The following is an 18,578-nucleotide window of genomic DNA, read 5'->3' as shown; positions in this document are numbered from 1 at the left end:
GAAGGGACTTCAGAGGTCACATGGTTAAATTTCCTCATTCTACAGATCAGGTAGGTTAAGTGACTTGTCTAACTAAGATCAAGGCAGACTAGGTCCCAGAGGTAGGAAGTAACCTATTCAAAGGTAGTATGTTCACAGGGTTTTTGATTCCACTGCTGTGTCAAGAGGTACAAAGTACTACATGCAATTTCAAAATGCTAAAAACAAAAATGATGAAATATGGAAGCAGTCAATGTTAGATGTGTTTGGGTAAGAGAGAAACACTAGGACAATGTTGGTGGAGTTATGAACTAGTCTAATCATTAAGGAAAATAATATGGATAATTATGTAAGAAAGTCATATATCCCAAGAGGCTGTATGGGGGAAAAAAGTGCAATATATAACAAAATGTTTGCTGAGGTACTTTTTGTGGTAGCAAAACACTGGAGATATAGTAGGTACCTACTGACTGGAAAATGGATGAATAAACTGGAGTCCATGAATGTAATGGAATATTACTGCACTGTAAGGAACGGTGAAAATGGAGGATTTGTACAAATATGAGAAAACTTACGTGAACATAAAAGAGAGAACAAAGAGCGGACCCAAAGAACAACACAGCTTGAAATAAGCCAATGGCTACAACAGCGTAAATGAATACAAGACATAACGACAGGAGGTTCTGGGAGAAACACAGTGGCCATCGTTGGTTCCATCTAATATTAAAACACACTTTCCTTAAGACATGGCCTACTGCTGGGTGAGACGGCAAATGCTTCTAATCCCTGCTACTGGGAAAGCTGAAGCTGGTGGATCTCTAAAGCTCAGTGGTTCTGAGCTGCAGCAGGCTGAAGCAATCAGGCGTTTGCAGTAAGTCTGGCATCATTCCCGTGAACCTTCATACTCAAGAGCTGCCTAAAGAAGGGTGCAGTGGCCCAGGTCAGAAATAGAGAATGGGTCATTGAGGAGCCACTACTATTCAAAAGAGATACTTAATCTTAAGAAGGAAGTTGAAGGAAGGAAGGGAAGAGGGAGGGAGAAATGGAGAAGAAATGGTCAATTAAAAGTAGTCAAAGACCCTTTTCTTTTTTCAAAGTTCTATCAAAGTCTTTCCATGTGCTATGGCTTATAATCATCTACAAGGATACATCACTGTCATAAGTATTTAAATGAGTAGGAACTAAAACACTCAGAAAAAATAACTTGCCTAATGTTTCTCAACAAATCAATGTGGGGGGAAAGAAACAGGTCAATAAAGAGATGATATTGTAACACCTCTTTTGTCTATTTCTTAGCACGCTAGTCACCCCAAACATTCAGGTATTTTTGTGCATTCCTAAGAAGAAAAATGCACCAAGGGTAAAGGAAAGAAAGAGATGATGATGAGACTATGTTCACTTGGCTACCTGAATACAGCTAAGCTGTCCTAAGCACCTATACTTAAAAAGCCATTGCTGAGCCCGAAGTCTGAGAATACCAATGAAATTTATCAGTTAAGGAACACTTGCACTGTGCTAGGCTGGGGATACAAAAGCAAAAATATGGTTCCTGTGCTCAAGGAGCTCATATTCTAATGGGAAATATAACATACAAACCAATATGTACACAAGATATATACTCTGTAAATGGAAGGTAATTCAGAACGAAGGCATTCACAGCTGGGGGAGTCAGGGAAAAACCTTTTTGGGGAAGGGGGACTTGAGACTTGAAGGAAGTCAGGGAAGCCAGGAGGTAGAGGGTGAAGAGAAAAGGCATTCTAAGAATATGAGACAGTCAGTGAAAAGGCATAGGCTCAGAGGATGGAGTGAGGTATAGGGAATAACATAAGAAGGGAAGTGTTGCTGGATCATACAGTACACAGAGAGAAATAAAATGTAAGACTAAAAAAGGCAGGAAAAGGTCAGCTTGTGAAGGGCTTTAAGAGCCAAATGGAGGATTTTATATTTGAGCCTCAAAGCAATACAAAGCCACTGGACTTCACTGGGGATGGGGTGTGTGAGGGGGATGAGGGTATGGCACTGTCTTCAACCTGTACTTTAGGAAAAATCAATTTGACAACTGAGGAAGGCGTGGAAAGAGAAAAGACTTGAGGCAGGAAGACCAATCACAAGTCTACTGTATTAGTCCAGGAATGAGGTAATAAAGACCTGTACCAGAGCGATGGCTGATGGAGCAGAGAAAAGGGGATGTATAGCAAAGACGTTGTGAAGGCAAAAGCAACAAGACTTGGCAAAAGAATGGATATGTGAGAGGAATATGAATGAGGAAGAGAAAATCACACCAAAGTTGTGGGTCTGAGTGACTGGGAGGATGATGGTGCCCTTGAAATGTAACGTAGAAGAGGATGCTTTAGGGAAGAAAGATAATGAGTTTTGTTTCAGATACGTTCAGACAGTTTGAGATGTCCAAGAAGCAATGAGTGATTTCAAGAATGGAACTCAGGAGAGAGATTAGGGCAAGGTGTCTGGGAATTAATCACATAGAAATCATTAACTGATGAGATCACCAAGAAAGATGGTACAGAGAGAAAAGAAAATGAGACCAACAACAGATCTTTGAGGGATACCCATGGTTAGTGGACATGATGTGGTTAAGGATCCAGCAAAGGAGAATTAGGACTGGATGAGAAGGACAGGCAAACCAGAGAGAGCAGAGAGGGCACCCAGGAGAAAAGGGTGAGCAAATGTACCACGGGAAGAAGAAAGGACAAGACTGGAGATGAGCGGAAGTAATGTCATCGGAAGGGTTAGGGTCGAGGAATCAGTCTGAAATGTCTAAAGGAACCAAAATGTTCCCGTTTCATGTTGTCACTAACCTATATTTTACACTCTCTTGAAAAAAAGAATGGTAAAAGCATTATGTGATCAGACACAACAAACACAAGTCTTCTCAACCACTTACTAAAAGCTGTGAGACCGAAAACAAATTCAATCCTGATGTTAAACTTTATCACAAGTCTTTTGCATATTTGTCTCTCAGTGTTCTTAAAAAACAAACTCAAAATACTGCAAACCCCATCAAACTTTCATAAAAAAACCAACAATTCCTGACTTCATATTTAAGTGTTCATTCTCCAACTATCCCAATAGACAAAACTGGCCATTCTGTGACAGATTATGGTGAGCTGAGTCTTTTTTTTATTAGAACAATACATCATCTAAGGGTCTCTCTTAGCATACATCCTCAGGCAAAAATGGAACAATGAAATTTTGAAGCTAAAACTCAATCAATCACCAACAAAGGGAGGAAACCAGGGTACTGAGTATACCACGTAGAGGGAGCTACACCAAAAGACTGCCTAGCAAAAAGGGAATTTTTCTCCCAACAGCTGCTTCCCTGACAACTCCCCTTTCCTACCTCAGGGATACCTTTCTGAAAGAGACAAAATACAGCACACAAACTTAATAAATGCTAATTGTCTTTAAATGTACATAAATGTTTTAAAAAGATCTTTTGCCAGTAATTTGCCTCTTTATTAGGAGAGTAAAATCTGAAGGGAGAGGTCATCTGAGAAAGAGAGCTCTACAATAAAGGAATATAAAGTTAATACTGAAACATGGTCTATGTATATAGCAAGGTCTTGCTTCTCAGAAATGTTGTCTTTGTCTGTTTCCCTGTTGAGGCTGTTCAACAATTTTTAAAATGTGCTAATCTGAAGGCTTGGGAAGGTCTCTTAACTTCATCATTAATCCTTTTCTTCAAAGAAATGGGTAAAGCTACCACATGTTTGTACTTTCTTTCCTCCCAAGGAAAGAAAAATCATAGGAACACTTACACTCCCATGCAGACCCTTAACCTCATCAACACAGACTACCAAAAAAAAAATCAACTCTTGTCTTAAAGTAGTTTTCTATAAAATTGTGCATAATTTCACGTTCCCTTCAAAATCCTGAAACCAACTATGGCAAGTTAGCCCTGATGTCCCTCTTGCTAAGACTGCGGAGTTAAACGATTTGGTATTTGTAAATCAAAACCTTCCTGCTACACAGTGTAAAAGCAACTCCATCATACAGCAGGAAGGTGCTTTCTCAAACAACATGAATTCTGCATTCATGTTTGTACAAAATGAAGGCCTGTTGGCTCTCATGGAGTTCTGAGCCCTCTTCATCCACCATCTAATATGCTCTTCCCTAAGTCTTGGTTCTGGCATTAATAATGAAATTCACAGCTACAGAGTTTCAGCAGACACAAGCATTATTGAGTTAACAATTCCCTGAAGGTGTTCATACATTAGAGATGCCTTGCGGTCAGATCTTTAAAAAGATATAGAGAGATTAAGGTACACACTATAAAACATTTGGGAGTGTACCTGTCAAAACAAACCGAGGGACTATATGAACACAATTACAAAACATATTTTGCACAAATAAAGTCAGATCTAACTAATGGGAAAAACATCACTTGCTCATGGGTAGGCTGAGCTAATAAAATAAAAATGACAATTCTACCTAAATTACTTTACTTATTCAGTGCCACACCAACCAAACTACCAGAAAATTATTTTCTAAAGCTAGAAAAAATATCAAAATTCATCTGAAATAACAAAAAGTCCAGAATATCAAGGGAATTAATGAAAAGAAATGCTAGGGAAGGTGGCCTAGCCATACCAGATCTCAAATTGTATTATAAAGCAGTAATCATCAAAACCACTTGGTATTGGCTAAGAAATAGAGGGGTAGATCAGTGGAATATGTTAGGTACAAAAGACACAGTAGTCAATGAATATAGCAGTCTGTTTGATAAACCCTAGGACTCCAGCTTCTGAGATAAGAACTCATTGTTTGAGAAAAACTGGTGGGAAAACTGGATTATAGTGTGGCAGAAACTGGGCACAGACTAATGTTTGACACCGTACACAAGAATGAAGTCCAAATGGTACATGATGTGGTTATAAAGGCTGATACTATAAACAAATCAGGGGAGCATTTATGGAGACTGGAGAAATTTATGACCAAACAAGAGATAGAGAACATTATGAAATGCAAAATGGATAATTTTGATTGTGTTCATCCTTTGTTTTCGAAGAAGACCATGACATCAGAGCTATGATGACATGACTTGCACTTGACTTTGTTTTGAGTGAGGGAGGGCTGTGTAGGTCACCAGCCTCACTTCTCCTCCAGAGCCATCTGAATCCAGTGATTAGGATGACTGGAGACAGCCCAGGATGAAATGGGAGATGTTAGCCTTTTGAGTCTAGGCCTTTTCAGGTACTCTCTTAGAGGGAAGTAATGCCCATTGAGTGAGTAGGCCTCTTTAGGAAGTGTTTAAGGAATGGCCTTGAATCAATACTATATAAAAACTGGCCTAAGGAACTAGGGATATTTAGCCTAAGGACACAACAGCTATCTCCAAATATTGGAAGAATTAGCTTTGTCCTACTTGGTTTCAGAAGATAGAACTAAGAACAATTAGTAAAAACTGAAGAGATACAATTAGGCTTTGTAAAAGACAAAATTTCCTAAAGATTAGATTTATTCAAATGTGAAACAGGCTATACCTTGGGATGTAATGGATTGCCCCTCCTCACTAGAGCTCCTAAAGCAAAGGCTAGATTGATCACTTGGTCAGGTATATTGTAGAGGGGATTCTTGTTCAAGTCTGAGTTGTATTAAATGGCCCTTGAGGTTCCTTCTAACCCTGAAATTCAACGATCCTGAGGTCTAAAGAAACCATTAGAGCACAAGAGTTGTTAAGTGCTTTGCATTTCCTGTCAAGTTAAATAAAGACTGTTCAATGTTTGATGTTTTATTTGCCTGAGTGCTTGCATGAGTTAAGACCCTTTTCCTTTTTAAAAGAAGGCGTGTATGTGTGCATGTGTGTGTGTGCGTGTGCATGTGTGACAGAAAGGAGAGAGAGAGAGAGAGGAGAGAAGAGGGAGGCAGAGAGGGAGGAAGCAAGAGAGAGACACGTTGGTGTAAATACAATTCTGATAATCCTTGGAGAAACCCTCAAAGAGAGTAACTAATAAAAACTACTCAAGATGAAATGGGACATACATGAAAACAGAGGTTCAGTTCCAGGTCACAGAAATCTCTTGTTGAAATGAAGCAATCTGGACATAAAATTGTCATCCCTCTTTTCTCTCACCTCACTTAGACCTGGCGGCTCCTTCCAATCTGCCTGAAATAAACTAAGGTCTCTACGATCCCACAGAAGCCTTCCCATTTTATCTTCTCTTCACTGCTAATGACACTGAAAAGCTGCCAAAATCTGACGCCTTTACTTTCTTACTCATTTTCTCAACTCTTGGAAGAGGGCTTCTGCCTTCAGCCACTTTACAGAAATTCTTCTTTCAAAGATCACCAATAATCTCCCATTTCCAAATTCAAAAGTGATTTTTTCTAAACTCTTGACCTCCCTATAGATTCTGATACTGTTTATTACTCTCCTGCTTCTAGATATACTTCAGAGAAATCACATTCTGGTGCTTTTTCTTCCTCTTTTCCTTCTGTTTCCTTGTATTTTGGTAAGGGAGGAGAGAAGAAAGGATTATAATTCAGAGTAATGTTTGTTAAGTCAGTGCTAAATTCTGTTCATAGATTTACACTATAGAGTATGTGCGTATATCGTAAGATCACATTAGCCTTCTTGGTCAGTTGCTCAAGAGAGTAACAACATGAAAACAATGTTTCAGGAAGATTATTCTGGCAGCAGGACACAAATTAGCCTTGAAAGTCAAGGGTTAAAAGTAAGGAGGGCAACCACAAAGCTACTGCAATAGTAGAGATGTATTAGGTAATAAGACCTACACTACAGTGCTAGGCAGCAATGGGAACACAGAGGAAGGGGTGAATCAAAAACATACAATGATTTTTCAAAACACACTAACCATATTATCAAAGGCTTCACAAAATTACAGGATGTGAAATTCTAAAGTGTACCTTCTTTTTCAATGTTCCACCACCCTAATCCTTCCCACCATCAAAAAAAAAAATCCAAAAACCAAATGATAGACGAATGCTTATCTGAGAGATAGGGAAGAAAGAAAAGTCTAGGAAACAACAGAGACTATAGTGAAATAGAAGTAGGAAAAGGGAAGAACAAGATGCAGGGATACAGCTACTGCCTCAGCAACCCTGCACGTGCTTCAGGTGCCTTAACTGGAGAGAGGTCAAGGACATTTCTAGGGGTAGCTGATGAGCTGAGGCAGGTATTGTGGATATAAAGCCTACTTAGGGGAACTGGATAGATCCATTTTAACTTAACAAAAGGGATCAGAAAGGAAAAGCCTACAGATTTTAGCTGGTCAATTTCTCATCATGCTTTTAGCCTTTTCAGAAGAGGCTTGAGCATGACATTCAAGTGACTTGCTGGGATTGTTTCTTCACCCTAATCCCTAATGAGCAGGATTTTTTTTCCTTTTCTGTTCACTAAAACTATATTTGAGTGACAAAACTACAGCCCGACTACCCTGAACTTCAGCCAATCAGCTCAGGAAACTAGCATTTATTGTACACCTACTATGTGTCAGGTAAGTGCTGGGAGATACAATCACTAAATGACCTCATTTTATTCCAAAACTGAACCTGAACTACCAGTTCAGGGAGAGAGAAGCATTTGGATAGCACCCACTACTTGCAAAGCACTGTGTTAAGGGCTTTTACATATATTTTCTCATTTGAGCCTAACAACAACCCTGGAAGGCAGGTGCTATTATCCTCATTTTATGGTTGAAGAAACTGAGGAAAAGAGGTCAAGTGACTTTCTCAGGCTCACACAGCAACCAAGTGTCTTACATCACATTTGAACTCAGGTCTTTCTAACTCCAGGCCAAACACTTTAGCCACTATATCATTACCCGCTTCTGCCTGAGTCAGGCCCAGTCCAGGATATCTGGTGCTCTCTTGAGGGACCGGAACATAAAGAGTTCAATGAAGGGAGGGAATCGGCAGTGCAGAAGAAGATGAGCCTGGATTGGCCGTCAGGCTTCTTTTTAGTGGCACTTTTTATGATGCCTTAAAAGTGTGAGTTGCCCACTGTGAGGCACTCTCCACTCATGAGAGATTAGAGAACAAACTGCCTGTAGCCATTCTACAGCAAGAAAACAACACTACACTGCTGACCTGTCTCCCTAGGACATTCTCTCTCTTGCCCCTGCACTGGGTATTCTTACCAACACCCCCCTCTCTACTCCAGCTCCCTTTGATAGATTTTCCTCCTTCCTTAGAATGTAAGTTCCTTGAGGACAGGCACCATCCTTCTGTGGGTACAGAGTAAGTGCTTAATAAATGACTTGAAAGGCAAAAAATACCATCCCTTGAAGTATGAGGCAGGTAAATTTATTCCAGAAAACAGTTTGTACTTCAGATATATGAGAAACCACAGAATCTAGCAAATTCAGAGGTTCCCCAGGGGGAGGGGGCATCCTAGACCTATTCAAAGGAAATGCTTTAAGTAGGAAAGTCCTGGATGCCCTGATCAGTTTCAAGCCTGACATTCTGTTTTTAGCACCTCATATCCTGTCCCCTCAAAACTACTGTCAAAATTCAAACACTTATAGCTTAAGCTATACAACTCTCTTCCCAGACCTCATACCTCCTCCTCATAGTCAAAACACATTAAGTTATATACGAAGGAAAAGAAATGGTCAATGTATTTTACGAGACATGTAAATACTCAGTGCTTAGAAAAGCTGCCTGTATAGCATGTCACCGGCCAGTTCTCACACTCAACAGGAATACCTCAGTTTAGTTCGTTTTCCTGCATCCTATTGGGGGTCTCCTGGTACCACACATTAACCCAAGACCTCACAGGCCAGTATGTATGAACTTCATCATGATCCAAACCAGACTGTCAGTTTTGCTTCCTAGGAATCTGTATGATGGCACTGAATTCACCCTGCCTGCTAAGCTTATAATCAGCACCTTGTCAGACTCCTAAAGCTAACTCAGCACGCCCTGGAGCAGAGAGACCAACCAGTCCACAGATCTATACAGATATCCTCACACCTGAAAGCTCCAATTCACAGTGGATTTTGATGAACTTTACCTACAGACAGACAAAACATATTCTACTAGTAATCCACTTTTCTTGGCAGTGTTCCTAAAAAGTCTATATCAACCGAACTGACACATATGGAGAAGGCAGACCAAGGAAACAAGATGCCCATTCAGGTGCCACCTTGTTGCAAGCACTGCCTCTTCTCAGGCCTCATGTAATATAAGCACTCTGCTTTAGCAAAGGTGTAATTACCTAGTATCACCCAGAGTATCAAAGACCACACCACCTCTCCCTATTAAATAATTTGGTTACATGCAGCTCAGATGTGCAGAGAAGTCAGTATTCTTTCAATAACCAATGGCATACTGGATCCTGAAGCTTCCCAGAACTGCCTATACCATCGTATGAGAACTGGAAGCTGAGGAAAATGAGGACACCAGGCTGAGAACAGGACAGAAGAAAGGGAAAAGAATCTTTTTTAAAGTTTATAGGATCAATTCAATTCACCAAACGTGTACCTACTATATGCAAAAGACTGTGTTAGACAGCAAAGGACAGAAGGAGAAAAATGAAACCATTCTGATCCTCAAGTTTATATTTTCCAGAGGCTGGAAATGGGGAAAGATAAGTATGTACAAGATCATTTGAGAGAAGACATAAACAACTGGAAGTAGGAAAGGGAAAACTCTGGAAAGGTTTTAAGGGCATATGGTGGTAAAGGGAATCTTGCTCAGGCTTGGCTTCTCCCAGATGACTTCTGAGACCAGAGGCTCATGGAATCAGAAATGGAAGAGAGTTTGGAAGAAGAATTCTTAACCTTTTTCACATCATGGACTCTTCTGGTTATCTGATGAAACCTAAGGTCCCTTCTTATTTTTTTAACACTGTTAAATTAATAATTTAGCATTGTTAATGGAAACCAATCATAATGAAATAAGATACATATTTTTTCTCTATCAAAGGTTACAGGCCCCCTGAAATCTATCCATGAACCACCTGGGGGGGGGGGGTGTCTGTGGAAGCCAAGTTAAGAACCCCTGACTGAAAGGGTCATCTTCAACCCCTTCATTTTACATATGAGGAAAATGAGATCCAGATAGGTTAAAAAACTCACTTAACAGCACATAATTAATGAGTGTAAGAGCTGAGATTTGAACCCCACATCCTCTGACCTCCAAATTACATGCCCTTTCCACTGTACCACACTGCCTCTCCAACTCAGATTCCATTCTTTTGCTGTCTTTTTTCCTTTCTATAACTCCTTGGTGATTTTATTTGTTCTACCAGTTTTAACCACCATTTCTATGCAGATAACTCCCAGGTCTCTAATTCTGATTACTTTTCCTGAGGTTCACACCCACAACACATACTTCCTAACAGGCAGCTTTACAAAAAGAAGCCCCAAACTAAGCTTCTGGTAGAGAGGAAACACAGAACATGGAGGAAAGAGCATCATATTTGTTATCATGAGCGACTGGAGTGCTGTTCCTCTGTTATGAGCTGTATGAGTCTGGGAAAGTCACTTAACCTGTTTAAGCATTCATTTCCTCACCTATAAAAATAGGATAAAAATAATTTTAGTACCTATCTCACAGGGCGATAGGAGGCTCAAACAAGAAGCAATCTGAAAACGTTTTAAACAATGTACATGGCCATTATTATTTCCCCCTAATCCAGCTCCTCCTCTGGACTGTGCTACTTCTATCTGAGGCAATATCATTCAACTAGTCTCACATGTTCATACAATCACCAGATCATCTTGATTCCACCCCAGCAACACTTTCAAAAGCTGTCCTTTCCTCCCTATTCCTTCTGCCACTACGCCAGGACAAGATCTTCTAACTACCTGTGCTTACAATCACAATGGTGTTCTCTGGACACTAATAATCTTTCTTAGGAATAACTCTGATACCACCTTTCTTTTCAAAAACTTCCAGAGACTCACTCACTACTAACTGAATAAAGTTAAAATTTCTTCACTTAGCATTCAAGGATCTCCATAAACTAGCAGAGTATTTTTCTGCTAGTTTTCCGTAGAATATTTTCCCAAATTTTCTACACACTCTTATTCTTTAGCTAAACAGAACTACTCTCTGCTCCTATAATACATAAGGAACTTTCCTGCCTCCCTCCACCTCTGCTCATGCTGTTACTTACAACTGGGATGCCCTCCTCCCTTTCTGCACCTCTTCCATGAGGCCTTCCCCGATTCTACTACCTCCACCATGACCTCACTCCATGGATCTCACACAGCACTGTGCAATTCTCTAATGCATTTATCATACAGTACTGTGTATTATAGTAATCTGAGTTCCTATCTTCTCCTCCTCTGAGACTGTAAGCTGTATGAATACAGGGACTATCTTATTTAAAACTTTCTATCTCCATATGGAAGGTATGTAATAATTGTTGGGTGAATGAGAATGGTCCTGGAATAGCATCTGTCCCAAAGGAGGTATCACTTCTGAAGACCATGAGAATGAGTACTACATGAGTACTATGAATTCTTCTACCTTGTTGTCCATAATTGTCCACTGGCCCTCGGCATTCTGCTTGAAAACACAGTGGTTTCGGGAAATCATCAATGGACAAATTTTAGAAAGCAGCTGGTACGTGACATCGAATCCTCGACCAACTGTTACCTACAAGGACAATGAAAATGAGAGGCAAAAATTAGATAAAATATTGAAAGAAAAGGTGCTTACAATGATATTAACCAGTAGCATTTAAACCATTTTACAGGGAAGATCAGAATTATCTTTAGGCTAACTAAGTGTGTTCATATAACTACAAATAAAATGTGCCTTGCTATCTGGGCAACTTCAACCAGTGCCCACCTTTTCCTGAATCCCAAGATCATTAAGTGTTTTATCATTCCAACATTTGACAGCAGATAAAAATAACAATCAAAATAAAACCAAAGGCAGAAAGAACTTCAGGTAAATTCTGAAAGAAATACAAAGCAAATATTTTGTCTGTTAATTTGATTCTATTTTGTTAAATGTTAAGGGTCTATAAATTGTTTTTTATTCTGCATGTATGATTTTGTTATTGATTACATTATAAAAAGAAATCACTCATTTCTAGAATGTCTTCCACACAACCACTCTATGAGGCAGGTAATAAAAGCACTATGAACACCATTTCTAAAAATATAAATTTTTATTAATGTCTTTTAAAAATCACTTATATTTTCTACTATATCTCTCTCCCCATGTCCCTCCAAGGGAGCCATCTTTGACAATAAAAAATTAAAAAGAAAAAAAAAGCTCCATAAACCTTAACTGCAGTGTAGGGGACTGCAAATAAAAAGAAAGAACCAACCTACACAGTTTTAAAGGCTCAGAGCCCCTCAGGACTTGACTTTATATGCCATCTGGGACAAAGAACCAGTATGATATCAATGAGAGACTGCCCAGTCATCTAATCTTAAACTATGGGTCATGACCTCACAGAAGTGCTGAAGGGGTCCCAAGTTTCAGGAAAAGTTTAAGAAGCCCTGATCTAACGGACCAGTAAAACAAGGAGAAAGGAGCAGGGAAATAAGAGGCTGTACTCAAGTTGGTTTTCAGCTGTGCACATTAGCCAAAATAACCAAAAAAAGGTGATATAAGATGGAGTATTCCACAAAGGGGTGGATATCATCTCATTTATCTTATTTGAGATCAATTCTGGTTGTTATATTTTATATAATTTTATTTATATATTTATAGTTAAAATTTTATAGCATTTTGCTTTGACTATTGTTGTTCTGTCCATTGATGTTATTACAGTTTATTGGGTGTGCATGTATGTGTGTGTGCATGTGCATGTACGTGTATGTATTTTCCTGGTTCTGCTTCCACTACTTCAGACTTTCCAGCAGTTCATATGAGTCTTTCTATACTTCTCTGTATACACAATGTTCATAATTTAACTTTTATTCAGAACTTAAACTATTGCCCAAGAACATCCACAGAAACAGCAAGATCACAAAGTTTATTTTGCTTGTATTTTCTTCCTGATATTCTCCTCCCCCCACTCCTATCCCTCCTCTTTCCCTTCCTAAACCCTCAGAGGAGCACCAATCTGATCCCCAAGTCCTCGGTAGTTATTGTTGCTTAAATTTAACACAATGACTGCCCTTTGAAGGCTTAAGGTTCTGAAGGGACACTAGTTTCTACTCTATCATTATAAAATCCTATATATACACCAATAATAATAGAAATAAATAACAGAAAAAATAATAGGTAGCAATGATACAATGCTTTAAAGTTTGCAAAGTGCCTTCCATATCAATCTATTTGATCCAAAACGTTCCTATCATTTTTTGTGGTTGTAAGAAACTAGAAACAGATTACTGCTTAACGGCTGAACTGAATAGGAATGGTTGCTTTATTTACATCACTATATTATGGTACTACAAGGAACAACTACAAGAATTTAGAGAAAATTGGTAAAGTTTATAAGAATAATGCAACAGACCAAAGCCTGACTCTGCACACAAGAATAAAGTTCAAATGGATACATGATCTAGGTATATATATATATATATATATATATATATATATATATATATATATATATATATATATATATATATATATATATATATCTAGATTGATACTATAAACAAATTAGGGGAGCAAGGAATAGTGTGTTTGTTAGATTTATGGAGAAATTTACAAACCAACAAGAAATAGAGAACATAATGAAGTACAAAATGAATAACTTTGATTACGTTAAATTGAAAAGTTTTTGCACAAACAAACCCAATGCAACCAAGATTAGGAGGGAAGCAGAAAACTGGAAAAGAATTTTTTCAATTAGTGTCTGTGATAAAGGCCTTATTTCTAAAATATATAGAGGACTGAGTCAAATGTACAAGAATATCAGTCATTTCCCAATTGATAAATGGTCAAAAGATATGAACAGAGAGTTTTCAGAGAAAGAAATTAAAGCTATCTATAATCATATGAAAAAGTGCTCTAAATCACTATTTGTTAGGGAAATGAAAATCAAAACAACTCAACCACATCACACCTATCAGACTGGCTAACATGACAAAACAAGAAGGTGATAAATGTTGGAGAAGATGTGGGAGAGCTGGAACACTTATTCATTGTCGGTGGAGCTGTGAGCTGATCCAGCCACTCTGGAGAGCAGTTTGGAACTATGCCCAAAGAGCTACAAAAATCTGCATACCCTTTGACCCAGTACTATTGCTTCTGGGACTCTATCCCAAAGAGATCACAGAAATGGGAAAGGGTCCCACAGGTACAAAAATATTTATAGCAGCTTTCTTTGTGGCGGCCAGGAACTGGAAATTGAGGGGGTGTCCATCAATTGGGGAATGGCTGAACAAGCTGTGGTACATGAATGTAATGGAATACTATTGTGCTATAAGAAATGATGAACAGGAAGACTTCAGAGAGGCCTGGAAAGACTTATATGAACTGATGCTGAGTGAAAGGAGTAGAACCAGGAGAACTTTGTACACAGTAACAACCACAGTGTGTGAGGAAATTTTCTGGCAGACTTAGTACTTCATTGAAATGCACGGACTTTAAAAATTTCTAATAGATTCTTGAGGCAAAACACCTTCCACATCCATAGAAAGAATTATAGAATTGAATTGCAGATAGAAACAGAACATTTTCTTTTGTATTACGTTTTATTTTATGGTTTCTCCCTTTGATTTTAATTCTTCTATGCAACTTATTTAATAGGAAAGTACATGTAGAACCTATATGATTGCATGCCATCTAAGGGAGGGATTGGGGAGGGAGGGGGCGATGAGGGGAAGAGAAGGGGAAAAATCTAAGATATATGGAAGTGATTGTTGAACACTGAAAACAAATAAAATAATTTAATTTTAAAAAATATGAATAATGCAAAAAACAGAATTAAGTGAACAATATGCACAATGAACAAAATAAAGGAAAACAAAGGTAAAAGGTGTCTAAACTCAAAAAACTGTAATTCTAGAGAACTGATGATGAAATATACTTCTCCTCTAGGTAGAAATGTGAACTACAGGTATAGGATGAGGCATATACTCACTTTACAGAGGAAGAAATAAATGATGTGGCTTGTTTTGATTAACAATATTTTGTGGCAAAGTACAGTGGGAAATTTAACAGTCGTTTTTAAAAGAGCACAAATTTTTTTTTAAAGATGCTCCACTGACTTGTGATCCTGAATGCTCTCCCAGCCTTGTTTCCTTCAACTATAAAATGGGGATAATGTCTTTACTACCAACATACAGGACCATTGTGAGGATGAAAGCAAGTATGTCAAAAACAACTTTGAAAAGTTTCCTAAAACATTATACAAAGTTACCAGGCATTAACAATTATGATTCAGACATGCTACCCATCTCTGACAGACAGGTGACAGATTCAGGTTACAGACTTTTTTTGGAAACATGACCAACATAGGAATTTGTTTTGATTGATTATACTTGTTTGCAATACGGATTCTGTTTTTTTCCTTTCTCAAAGGTTAGAGAATGCTGATCTTTGTAAAAATACAATTAAAACAATTCTGATTCAGAAACCACTATGTTTAGCTTCTATCAGAAAAGCAAAGAATCCATTCTTCAAGCAGCACATTATTTAAGAAACCTTCCCTACCACTACTTTTATTTTATTCCTCTACTCTAGGTTTCCTAAGCCTTTAAGTATAGAGGTTTTACTTTACTATTTGTAGTTTTTCATTGATTACTTTTTAATTATTCTCTACTTGTTTCATGCAGCCTGGTGTCATGGAAAAAGTGCTGAATTTTAAATGCATCTGGGGTCAGATCCTGGTTCTGTCAATTAATACGCCTGTACAAATAGCCTTGGACAAATAGCTTCTCTCTCTGGGTCTCAATTTCCTCATCTGTATAAAGAGAAGGCTGGACTAAATTATTTTTAAAGTTTCTCCTAACTCTATGATCCTATTGCACATCTCTTGTGTCTCCTCCAACTAGGCAATGAAAAGCACACCAAAGTGGGGAGGGACTCTATGGTTTAATATTGTACTCTGCATTGAGAATGGCAAAGTTTTGAATGAATTTAAAACAAAAAGTACCTACCCTCAGAGAATGCATAACCTAGTTAGGCAGACATTAATACTTCAATATATCCATGATCTCTTCAATATGGGTATATCCCCTCCTGCTTGCAGACCACAGTCAATCCATAACATCCAGTTCTGTGCATCTCTATGCTCATCCATCCACATAGGCTCCTCCAACTCTCAGGATAGCTTTTCACCAGGCTTTTTTGCAATTTGTCGTTTTTTTTCCTTTGGATTCACTGGCTACATTTCTTGCTCAAAGATCAACCCTTAAACCCAATTTACTCTGGAGCTCATAGACTGGACAACATCCACCCATCCACCTAGCACAACTGAATGTAATAACTAAATAGTAATTGTTTCTCTTTTACCCAGGAACCCTGATGGTCTTCTCCTCCCAGCTTGATTTTTTTTTTTTTATTAAAGGGGTCATCCCTTGAGTAACTTAAAGAAGCCTATTCATTGAATGGGTGTATCTCACTCAAAATGAGCATGTGATAAGACCTTAGCCTGAAAGATCCAGGGTCTCCCACTGCATCCTGGGCCATATCCAGTTGTCCTGAAGAATATCAGGCCACTGGACCCCAGATGGCTCAGGAGAAGAAAGTAAGGCCGGTGACCTTGCACAGCTCTCCCTCACTCAAATCAAAGTCAACTGCGAGTCATGTCATCATCTTGATGTCATGGTCCTCTTCGAGAACAAAGGACAAACACAACAACAGTGGCAACAGAACCACCTCATGTCCTGCAGCAGGAGAAGCTTCCCCCTGTTCTGATCATACTTTTCCTTTTTGATGCCAGATCACAAGGCTCACATGCAACTTTGATTTTTCAGAGACCATGGTATTCTAATATTCACAACTACATAATGCTAGGAGAGATGATCTGTATTTTAAAAGTGGATCTTTGTGTTGTGAATCAACTTAGCTACATGGAACAGTGGACAGAGTTGGACTTGGAATCAGCATGACCTTGGGTCCGGAAATTACTAGTTGTGTGACCCTGGACAAGTCACTTAATCTGTCTGTCTCAGTTTCCTCATCTATAAAGTGGGGATAAAACAGCATCACCTCTCAGGGTTCTTGTGAGAAATATTTATAAAGCACTTTGCAAATTTTAAAGTGCTACATAAAAGCCAAGTATTACGTGCTATTATCTTAAGGGAACATTGAATAATTTTCCAAATGTAAACCCTTGCATTCTTCCTCCAATTCAGCTCTGAGTTCAATTGTCCATCTTCAGTGCCCGCCTCCAGACATATGTGCTACGGTATTATCACAATGCACTCGTCATTCAGTGGCACGTCATAATCTGGAAAAGTTATTTTCATTCATCTAGTTTGCCTATATGGATTAATAGACTCATATCATTTAAGAATTCATGGATTTCATTGAGGAAGCAGCCCTCAGTGTTGCAAGGACTGACATCTGTCCAAAAAACAGGAACATTTGGAGAAACTCACCATCTATAGGAAATCCCACTAAGATTTAGACCCTGCAGAAGACATCTTCTATAGCAGTAGTGAACTTCTTTAGTGAAGATCCATCTCTTTGATGCCTAAAGTGACATTAATACTAGTCGCAGTGTCACAGAACAGTCATCAGTGATGCAGGAATCACTTTAGTCCTTCATGCATTATATTAGAAAATAGAAATGGCAACTAAAAAGAAAAAGTTGGGAAGAACTGCTTAATTAGACTCCAATCAGTACACATAGAAAAAGTTTATGGTGGAGGAAATGTAGCTTACAACTTACTGTTTGTTTTCCAGAATATCTCAGAAGAGGAAGATACCAAAAGAATGGAAAAAATCATGGCTCATGTTAACACTCAAAAAAAGGTGAGTGCAAGAACATTACTAACTATTGACCGATATGCTTATTTTCTTATGTATATAAATATTTATGCAAATCATCAACATAGCTACTGAGGGCATTTTCAATGAAAACAAGAAAGGAAAGGGGAAGGCTTTTGCAAATGATTCTCTACAGGAGATCACATCTTTTCAGTATGCAACTGACTACAAGTTGCAGAGAATATCAGATCCCACTGTGTTTACCATTTGCTGCTTTAAAAAAGCATCTGACTTGGTAAAGCAGCCTCAAAAACAAACAAACAACCTCTTGTGTGAATACAAGTCTCTGATAAATTCAGTCACTAAAATCTATTTAATCTTCTGATTAACATGAAAAATACTTGAATGAACCAACATGAAAAGACAAAAACATTTACAAAGTGATCTTTCATTCACTCCTGTTTAGAGGTCACCATAGTTCTCAAAATCTTTATCAGAAGCATACGTGTCCTAAAAAGTTCTAACCAGGTTGGAATGTTTTTATCATGTGATAGCAGCATCATCTACCAACGTCCTTGCCACGTAGGCTAAGCTAGTTTTTCCACACAAAAAAGTAATGAGCCATTCTTGAGACTTTATTGGTCCAAGAGACTAAAGCCATTTCCTGGTAGCCCACTGCACAAGGAGTCAGGAGCTCTTCCAGCTTGACACCTAATTCTGGGCAGGCCATCATGATAAACACAAAACCAGGAGAGCTATGCCTTTAAACAATGCTGTTTCCTAACTGAAAAGTCTTTCCATGTTATTGTTAAGTAGAA

The 18,578-nt window shown here is 38.4% G+C and overlaps 1 protein-coding gene across 5 annotated transcripts in view; it reads right to left on the bottom strand.

Annotated features, from left to right (window-relative positions):
* Positions 1-18,578, bottom strand: part of RNF8 (ring finger protein 8) — an 85,738-nt gene that overhangs the window by 42,872 nt on the left and 24,288 nt on the right. For 4 of the 5 annotated variants that reach the window (XM_072641968.1, XM_072641969.1, XM_072641970.1 and 1 more), the window contains exon 2: positions 11,437-11,565. In XM_072641968.1, the coding sequence (XP_072498069.1) occupies positions 11,437-11,565 (129 nt within the window). Of the gene's footprint in view, positions 1-11,436; positions 11,566-17,429; positions 17,628-18,578 lie in introns of all 5 variants that reach the window. The other variant, XM_072641971.1, reaches the window with a different exon arrangement.

This window comes from Notamacropus eugenii, chromosome 2 (genome assembly GCF_028372415.1).
Source record: "Notamacropus eugenii isolate mMacEug1 chromosome 2, mMacEug1.pri_v2, whole genome shotgun sequence".
Classification (NCBI taxonomy): domain Eukaryota; kingdom Metazoa; phylum Chordata; class Mammalia; order Diprotodontia; family Macropodidae; genus Notamacropus; species Notamacropus eugenii.
This window is presented reverse-complemented; position numbering and strand designations above follow the sequence as displayed.